The sequence below is a fragment of the Ursus maritimus genome (assembly GCF_017311325.1).
Source record: "Ursus maritimus isolate PB19 chromosome X unlocalized genomic scaffold, ASM1731132v1 scaffold_X1, whole genome shotgun sequence".
Classification (NCBI taxonomy): Eukaryota; Metazoa; Chordata; class Mammalia; order Carnivora; family Ursidae; genus Ursus; species Ursus maritimus.
The window spans coordinates 2,186,987-2,196,136 of NW_024423319.1; the positions used below are offsets into that span (position 1 = coordinate 2,186,987).

Below are 9,150 nucleotides of genomic sequence, written 5' to 3' on the forward strand. Positions count from 1 at the left end.
GAGTCTCCCAGCGACTGACTTAGCCTCTTCCCTAAGAGATAAAAGGCACTTGGGGTGCAAGGTACCGATCTTAGATGTCGGCACGAGTGGGGTGGGGGAGGAGGAAGGGCGAGCGGCCCAGCTGGGACAAGAAACGCCAGTTGCCAGGCACGCACGTGGTAGGTCGGTTCCACAAGGACAGTAGTCTGCTGCGGTCTGTGTGCCTATTTGCGTGTGCGGTGAGGGGAGGGTCGTGTGTGTGTGTGTGTGTGGGTGGGTGGGTGGGTGGGTGTGTGTGTATGTGTGTGCTGTGCTTGTCTGTGGGGTGGAATGTGTGTGACCCTCTGAGAGAAAAAGCAGATCACACCCTCTAGGCTCCCTCATGCACAATTGGTTTCATTCATTCATGACTTCTTTGTTAACAAGCATTTCTTCCTACGCGGGCCTGGCCTGCATCGCCAGGCCCCGCACTGGGGCTGGGGCCAGCTTGGGGCCGGGCGCACACACGCTCCTGCCTTGGAGGAACTCCCAGTCCAGCGAGGAGACGGACCAGGAAAAGCAGAAAGCCATCCCCAGCGGAAAGTGGATTTGGTGGAAAAGACACTGGATTTGGCAGGGACGCTGTCGCTAGGACTTGTGCTCCTGGCCATGTGACTGGGCCGCGACAGCTGAAATCCTTCCATTCGGCCCGGCGGGAACCGTGCATTTCGGGGTGAGGGGGTGAGGCGGGGCGTCGCTCTCCGGAGGCTCGGGAGACCAGGAGGCCGCACGCGGCGCGCGCGGGTCTACGGCTGCGGCATCCCCGCCCTCCCAGGGGCACGGGCGGAGGCCGGGGACGCCCGGTGGGAGCTGGAGCGGCAGGCTCAGCGCCCACCCTGCGGCGAGTGCGCCGCCTGGCTCCGCCCGCCTTGTGGGCCTCCGGGAGGCCTGGGCGCGCAGCGCTGCCTCCCCCGGCCCAGCCCGCCCCGGGAGCGGGCGCGGGGCGGGGCCGGCGCCCAGACCTGGCGCTACAGGGGGCCCGAGGGCCGGCAGGCCCGGCTAGAGTCGCGGGGTGGGGGGCTTGGCTGCGCTCAGCCCTGCAGTGCGGAGGTGGCAACAGGTTCCAGTTTGTCCTGCTGCTGGCACAGCGGGCGCTACTGGCGCCGGGCACCGAGTACTCACTTGCGAGATTGAATACCGCCCCCCCTCCAACCGTTTTCTCCCGGTTGGTGGGCTTGCCAGCGGCGGGAGCAAGGTGCAGGGGAGCCACTCTTAAGGTGTTGGGAGCCGCAGGCTATGGCACAACCCCACTCCGGGGGAGTTTCTTGAGCCAAGCTCCTCTCCCTTCACCGGTGCGGAAGTTGCCTAGTACCCCCCCCCGCCCCCATCATCTTCCCACAGACTCCCTCACCTCCTCCAGGGACCCTTCTCCAGAAAGCATGCCTGGGCACCTCAGGAGCCAGACTGCAGTTCTTAGGCATTGCAGCTTCAGAGAACTGAGGCCTGGAGCACAGAGGAAGGAGACAACAGGAAGGCTGCCTAGAGGAGGGCACCTGGGGGGGTGCCTGAAAAAGGAGCAGAATCTGAACAGGCCACAGAGGAGGAGGCCTGGGCTGAGGGCAGGAAGACACAGCATAGCTCCCTGAGGCCCCTGGTATGCAGCCAGTGGGACTCATCCCAGAGGCAGAGGCCATGGTGGGCTACAGACAGAGATGAGTCCCAGGCTGGCAGCCCCTGGGCCAGGGAGGAAGGGAAGGAGGCGGAGGCCTTTGAGGACCTGGTTCTCTGTGACCTGTCCTCTCCTTGGTATTACTTCTTGAGTTTTCTCTTTTTACACTGTGGCTTAAGAGAGGGGTCTTCATCAGCGCCGCTGAACTTGATTATCCTAAGCGTTGGCCTTCCAGTGGTTTTGCGTCCTTCACACCTTAGTTACACATCTCATGGTCCCATCCTGTATGCCTTCTTTTACTTAGTTCCTAGGGATAGATTCCCAGAAGTGGCCAGAGGTGTAGATCTCGTCTAGCTCTGGATGCATATCACCAAATCAATTTACAGAAGGGCATACAGATAGAGAGCCCTCCAGCAACCAACAATAGAGCAGCAGGCTGATTCCGCAGCACCCTTGGCAGCCCTGGGTGCACTCACTTTGGAAACATTTTACCAATGTAACAGGTGGGAGTGTTACCTTGTTTCTTAAATTTGCCTGCCTTCCATACCTGAGCTTGAACCTCAATGGTCCTGTACGATTTTGTTTCTTCCCTCATGCAGTCTTTTTCTGGTTCCTTGCCCATTTATCAGAGTCTTAACCTTTTGATTAATTTGTATGAGCTTTATCTTATCTGCTGTACATTTTCCTTCAACTCTGCTGTTTACTTTCAATGGGTTTTAAGCAAGGAAGGGGCACCTATCACACCCAGCATTATCTTGTTCAGTCTCCCTGCTTATTACTGACCTATTGCTAAACTGGCAGTGCCCTGCAAGCGGGACCCTGTGTATCCTGCCCGCTTGTCATCCTGTGTCCATGGAAGGTATGGAGGCCATTGGCCTTTGATAAACAAAGGTCTGGTCAGGGCAGAGCGGGGGTGGAGGTGGTTGAGGCTGATAGGCCTCCCTGGAGGCAGGAGAGGGCTTTGGAAGCTGGGATGGCGACCCTGTCAAGAGAGTTGGCCAGTGAAATCCTCGGCTAGTGCAGGAGCCGCGGGGAGTACAGGTGTAAGAGATCAATTTAAGTAGAAACTACCTGGCCCTTGACCAGGGAGGAGGCAGAGGGAGATGCCAGGGATAACTCTCAGGAGAGTAACTTGGTAGAGCAGAGCACCCCAGTTTAGGACTGGAGGCTCAGAGCTCCTGGCTGCCTTGGATCACGCCTGTGCGAGGAAGCCCTGGGGATCCCCAGAAGCTGTCACCTGCCCGCCTAGCCGGGCGGGTTCAGTGCCAGAAGATAGCAGTGAGTTTCTGGTCTTGCTTCCTCCTCCCTCCATGATTTCAGTGGCATCCCACAGTAGCCCAAGGTGGTGGCTATGATGAGCCCACTGTATAGATGGGGTCACTGAATTCGAGCCGGAACACATGACCGTCCAGGGTCAACGAGTGAGTGGGGCTGGAGGCGGCCTCTGGGACAGGGGCACAGGGGTCTTAGCCCTCCCCTCCCCTGCCTCCGGCTGCGGACTGGCGCAAGGCAGAAAACCCGAGCTGGTCCCCTGCTGGGCCCCTGACCTGCCCTTGGCCTCTGCCCCGGCCCTGTCCCGCTCGGGTGGAAGCCCCAGCTCAGCCGCGCCACTTGGGGGCCACCCGACTGCTTCCTGCACCCGTTGGCTCGCTGGGCCCCCTGAGCCCCCCCACTGCCCCGCCCCTCAAACGGCCACTCCACGTCCAAAGGCAGCGGCTTCCAAGGTGGAAGCTGGGCCGCTGCCAGGAAGCCCCCGGCGAGAGCGGCGGGACTCGGCTTCACGTGCGCGCCTGCTCTGCCACCCCACCGTCTTCCGGGAGGCCGGGTCCCGGGACGCGCGTTACCGGGGACGGCGCCCGCGCGCCGCGCTGGCCTCGGCTCGGACGTCCGCGCGCGGCCGCCCGCCGCCCGACCACTCTCCAGGTCTCTCACCTCCCGTTTTCTCCTCCCGGGGGCCACCAGGGCCGGGGCAGCTCCGAGAGGGCCGGCTGAGGCCCTTCACCTCAGCGCCACCTCTGCTCCCCGGGTCCGCCTCTCACACGCGCACGTCCCCAGAGCCGCAAGCTTGAACTTGGGGAGCGACTGCAGGCAGGCCGAGCGACAGCTGCTGGAAGGGGGTGTGAAAGAAGGTGGCCGAACCCTTGAGCCGCCCCAGAAGGGGCTGGGAAAGGACCCGCCGCTCTCAAAGGGTCCATTGGACGCCCGGCCTTCCTCTTCTGGAGGACCTCTCACACGTCCCTTCCCGGAGCGGGCAGCAGCGCCGGGCGCCCGAGTGGCCGCCTGGGGCGATTTCCTTGGGGAGTCCCGAGGCGCCTTTTCGCGCCTCCTCGCTGTGGAAGGCGCGCGAGGAGAGCCTGGGCGGTGGAGGGTGTCTCTGCGGGACCCTAGGCGTCCGCCGGCAGGATGACTCGGCCTCACGTCTTGGCCCCTCGGCGGCCGGGCGCGGAGGACGCGGGCTCACGCGACGCGCCTGCCCTCTCTCGCAGCGCCGGCGGTCCGACGTGCCAGGAGCCGCGAGCCCTATGGAAGGTCTGGGCCGCTCGTGCCTGTGGCTGCGCCGGGAGCTGTCGCCCCACGCGGCCTCGGCTGCTGCTTCTGGACTGCAGAAGCCGCAGGCTGTACGAGTCGGCGCGCATTGGCGGGCGCAGGCGTGGCCCTCCCCGCGCTGCTGCTGCCGCCTGCGGCGGGGAGCCTGTCGGTTCGCGCGCTCCTGCCCGGGCCCCGCTGCAGCCGCCCCCGCCCCCCGGTGCTCCTGTACGACCAGGGCGGGGGTCGGCCGCGCGGGAGACAGAGGCCGAGAGTGGAGGCCGATTGGGCTGGCACCCTGCTCCAGAAGCTGCGAGAGGAAGGCTACCTGGCATACTACCTAGCAGGGTAGGTGCGGGCGCTGGTACCGGGAACCGGCCTGGGGAGACCCTGGGCCCTGGGAGGAGGGCCACACCTTCCAAGGGGATTCTAATTCATTTGACCTTGGCTGGCCCAAGCTTATTTCGTCTAAATTGGAGGTGAGATCCCTCCCAGATCACGACCTTGGGCAAGCTCTTCACCCTTGGGAGCCCCAGTTTCTGAGTCTGGAAAATGGGGAGATTCGAGCTGACCTGCCCTGGCTTAGGGGATGCTCAGGGAGGTACCAAGTGCAGGCTCCCAATTTCTACACACCCCCGGGTTGATTCACCACCTCCTGCAGCTGCTCTTGGCAAAGGAGGCAGAGACCACAGGGGAGCCAAATCCCGCTCTGCAAAGGCTCCAGAACTGGGAAGTGGAGAGAGAGAGAGAGAGAGAGAGAGAGAGAGAGAGAGAGAGAGAAAAGCAGTGAAGGCAGAAGGAGGCAGAATCCATCCCATCATAGTCATGCAGGGCTGAGGGGTGGGGGCATGAGGCTGAGACAGGCCCCTTGGCCCCTTGATGAGCCAAACAGACACCCAGAGGTCCAGCATAGGGACAGGGTTCCCATGAACTGACAGAGACGGCTCCCACTCTCCCCATCAAGGGGTGGGCGGTCATTGACTGTCGTCCTTTGCTCCATTCGAGGCACAGGGATGCAGAAACATAGCAAGTTCTGGCTCTCAGGCCCCACCTAGCCCGGGAAAATGGTTGTTATCTGTAGATGAAGGAAATGCTGGCTTCTTGGGACTCTGAATCAACCCAGGTAGAATATTGCGCTCTCCCAGGCTCCCACCTCTTGGGTGCTCTGGTGGAGCTAGATGGGAGGTGGCCACCCAGGCAGAAAACTCACACCTGAACCTTTCCCCTTTTTAACTGATGGTGCTTGTCCTCCCCAAGACCGACAGTACATCTAGACCCACGACCCCTCATGCCTGCCTCAGCTTGGCCTGGGGCTGTAAGATCCTCTTTGGGGGGCTCTGCTAAGCCCAGAATCTTGCACCCCCAGCAGCACAGTGGGTACTCAGAGTGCAGCACATGAGGACACCAGTATGGATCAGGCTGCTGACTCCTGAGTTCCCTTTGGGAACATCTGCAAGCCCCTTGGGTGTTGGAGTTGTCTGCGGTCAGTTCCCTCTCTCCCGCCAGTGCTTGGGCAGCCAGGTAGCCAAATCAACAGGGGACTCTCCCCTTCTCCCTCTCAGGTGGCTTCAGCAGATTCCAGGCAGAGTGCCCCCACTTGTGTGAGACCAGCTTTGCAGCCGTGGTGGCCAAGCACAGCCCCGTGCCCAGCCCAGTGGTCGGGCTGGGCGGCCTGTGCCTGGGCTCAGCTGCTCTGATGCAGAATCCGAGCCTGATCGTGACTCCATGAGCTGTGGCCTGGATTCAGAGGTGCCACACCCCCCAGCGGGCTGCTGCCATCCTTCCCTGTCCAGATCCTGCCCAACCTCTACCTGGGCGTGCCCGGGATTCAGCCAACGTGGAAAGCTTGGCCAAGCTGGGCATCCGCTACATCCTCAATTCACCCCCAACCTCCCTAACCTCTTAGGAAGAACGGTGACTTTCACTACAAGCAGATCCCCATCTCAGACCACTGGAGCCAGAACTTGTCCAGTTCTTTCCTGAGGCCATTGCATTCATTGGTAAGTCTGCTGTGCCCTCCTCTTCCTCCCTCCCCACTCCCACCAGGCCTGACTCCTACTCTACCACTCCCTCAGGAGGGCTTCTCCTGGCTTAGCTACCATCCCCAGAGCCTAAAAGTGGAATGGCACTTCTGGGGTCAGGCAGTGCTGGGACCAGCTCCCAGAGGCCACCAGCGAAAGCCCTAGGACTCCTCAGGCGGGGCCGGGGCTCGAGGCCAAATGGCCAGAGCCACCTGGCTCTGAGAGCAGGGCCGGGCCCCCACACATCACACTGCCTCCCGCTGCCCCCACCTAGATGAGGCCTTGTCCCAGAACTGCGGGTGCTCGTTCACTGCCTGGCAGGCGTCAGCCGCTCTGTCACCGTCACCGTGGCCTACCTCATGCAGAAGCGTCCCTCTCACTCAACGATGCCTACGACCTGGTCAAGCGGAAGAAGTCTAACATCTCACCCAATTCAACTTCATGGGGCAGCTGCTGGACTTCGAGCGTAGCCGCCGCTGGAGGAGAGGCGCGCCGAGGAGCGCAGCAGCGGAGGGCAGAGTCCCGCGGCCTCCGACCCACCCTCCTTCTTCACCACCCCTACCAGCGATGGTGTCTTCGAGCTGGACCCACATAGGGCCCTTTCCACCACCCCCACTGGGTCTCACCACCCATGTGCTGGGGAGGTGGGGAGGAGGCTCATCGGAAGCAGGGGGTGGGGGTTGAGCACAATACCTCATGGGAGGGCTGTTGGGAAGAGGTGGAGCCAGGAGCCCTCAGAGTGGCCGCGGGGAGAGACCCGTCCTACCCACTTGAAACATCCACGGGAATCCTATTAAATGTGCCTATAAGCCGGGCCCAGGGCCACCAGCCTGACCAGCGCGGCTCCCGAGGCGGAACCACGCTCCAGAACCTGCCTCTTCTGCGACTGTTACTTTTTCTTTTGGGGATGAGGGTGGGGGGAATTCTCATTCCAAGGGACTGCTCCAGGTGGCTGCCTGTTCCTGGGCCTCGAGCCTCCTGTGGCTTTTCCCTTCAGGAGTGTGTGTGCCTGCTCTGGGGACCCGCTCCCAGTCCCGCCCTGTCCCCAAATGGCTGCTTCTGGGGAGGGTTTCACCGCCAGTTAGTCGCCTCCCTGCTTCTCTGCCAAGGGCTTAGGCCGCTTGGGGCTGAGGGCCTCCTGGAGATGTGGGCTTGGAGTGCACTGCCTGCCCGGCATCCATGTAGACAGCCCCTCTCTGGGTGGCTCCTCGCTGGGCAGCACCGCAGGAGGGTGCTGGCCTGGGAGCTGCCAGCGGGTTCCTGGCCACACATCTGGTGCCCTGTTTATCCACTTGACGTTTGAAAAGATGCTTTTCTTTCCTCTTCCCCCAGATGTCTTAACAGGATCACTGGGGCTCTTTGTGAGAGGGTGGCCAAACTGCTGCCAGAGGAGATGGGGGTCTCAGAGCAAGAGCTGGGGCGGGGAAGGAGAAGGAGGCCTGGATCTGCCGCTGTGGGTTCCACATAGCCACGGAGGTCTGGGGGCAGGAAGGGCCAAGCTGCATATACAGAGTCATTCATTGCAGGGAGCACACCCCTGGTGGGCGGCGGGCATGCACGTGTGTGCGCTTGTGTTCAGCGCTCACACACCTGGCCCAGGAGCCAGCAGTCCTTGCCTGGGGACCATCTCAAGCAGGGAATCCACACCACGGTTGCTTTCTTTAATTGTTCCTGAATAAACACTTTCTGCAAGACACTGAACAGAGGAACTGCTTCCAGAGCACCCTGCAGGGCAGGAAGCTGGGGAGGGAAGCCTCAGGAGAGGGCGAGGGGGTGCGGAGCCCCATGCTGGGCTGGTTGGGGACTGAGCACTACCCACCCTCACAGCATTATTTCCCATCTGGCACCCACCCAGCCTGTTGGCCCAACCTCCAGCAGAGCCGCCCGCCACTCTTGACCCATTGAGCCCTACACTGGGCCACACATGCTAGGGACGGGATGCAGCAGGAGCCAAAGATGCTTACTGCTCAGAGCTAGCTTTCCTGGCAGCCACCATTCTACTCTTCGCTTCTATGAATTCAACTTTTTAAAAAGATTCCACGTATAAGTGAGATCGTGCATTTGTCTTTCTGTGTCTGGCTTATTTCACTTCACCTAATGTCCTTTAGATTCCTTTCTCAAAAACAGTACTAGTAGCTACAGTAAGATAAAGAGAAGTTAAATAAAGGGTCTGGGGTCCAAGCTGGGTATTTCTAACAAGAAGCTGCGTATGGCCTGGCCAGGTAGCAACCGTGACAGGGATTCAGAATCTGGCCATCAGCTGTCTGTGCCTGCAGACCAGAGGCTTCCATTCACCAGTGCATCCTGCACACTGCTGAGGTTGCATTCCACAAACACTCCTTGAGCCCTTCCTGCCTCCCGGCACTAGGCTAGGTGCTGAATCCCAAACATGACAAGGCGACTCCTCCTGCTTCGAGAGTCCCATCCGGAGAAGAAGACAGACTCAGAGGTAATTAAAGATGGCATTTCAGGTCAATGTTGCCAAGACCCTGCCCAGTAATTTTCAAAATAAACCAAAGAAAAAAGGGGACATAATCATCCACACAGAACTAACAAAGTCTCACCTCGTTCCACGATCTCTGCAAACCATCCTCAGACTGTACACCACGGCGGGGACTCAGCCCGGGGAGAGGTCATCACAAAACAAGTCACCCCAGGACAGGCTGTCTGGAGGAGGGAAAGACACTCTTAATGTCCCTGGTGCCCACCAATGTGAAGGGCCTATGGCTGGTGCTCCTTTGAGACCAGAGGGTAAACCCCATTTTAGCTTCTCCTAAGTAATCAGCGTGGGTAGGGTAAGACAAACTTGTTACCGGTGGGGTTTTTTAAAATTTTGTGCCATCAGATTTCACAGGCAGGAGGGTGAGGTTAGGAGACACCTAAATTTATAACTAAAGACCACAGGTGAGTCTCTGGAAAAACAATATTCTGAAGTCAAATCGCCAGAATGTTCTTGAGTACAAGGCAGTTTTCTAA

General features: G+C 60.3%; 1 protein-coding gene across 1 annotated transcript in view; it reads left to right on the top strand.

Moving 5' to 3' along the window:
- Positions 1 to 4,149: 4,149 nt before the first annotated feature.
- Positions 4,150 to 9,150, top strand: part of LOC103679702 (dual specificity protein phosphatase 9) — a 5,258-nt gene continuing 257 nt past the window's right edge. The window contains 15 exon segments of the mRNA XM_040630633.1: positions 4,150 to 4,197; positions 4,199 to 4,269; positions 4,271 to 4,492; positions 5,708 to 5,838; positions 5,841 to 5,897; positions 5,900 to 5,968; positions 5,971 to 6,030; positions 6,033 to 6,053; positions 6,056 to 6,118; positions 6,121 to 6,153; positions 6,449 to 6,472; positions 6,475 to 6,540; positions 6,543 to 6,602; positions 6,605 to 6,643; positions 6,646 to 6,818. Of these exon segments, the coding sequence (XP_040486567.1) occupies positions 4,150 to 4,197; positions 4,199 to 4,269; positions 4,271 to 4,492; positions 5,708 to 5,838; positions 5,841 to 5,897; positions 5,900 to 5,968; positions 5,971 to 6,030; positions 6,033 to 6,053; positions 6,056 to 6,118; positions 6,121 to 6,153; positions 6,449 to 6,472; positions 6,475 to 6,540; positions 6,543 to 6,602; positions 6,605 to 6,643; positions 6,646 to 6,818 (1,137 nt within the window).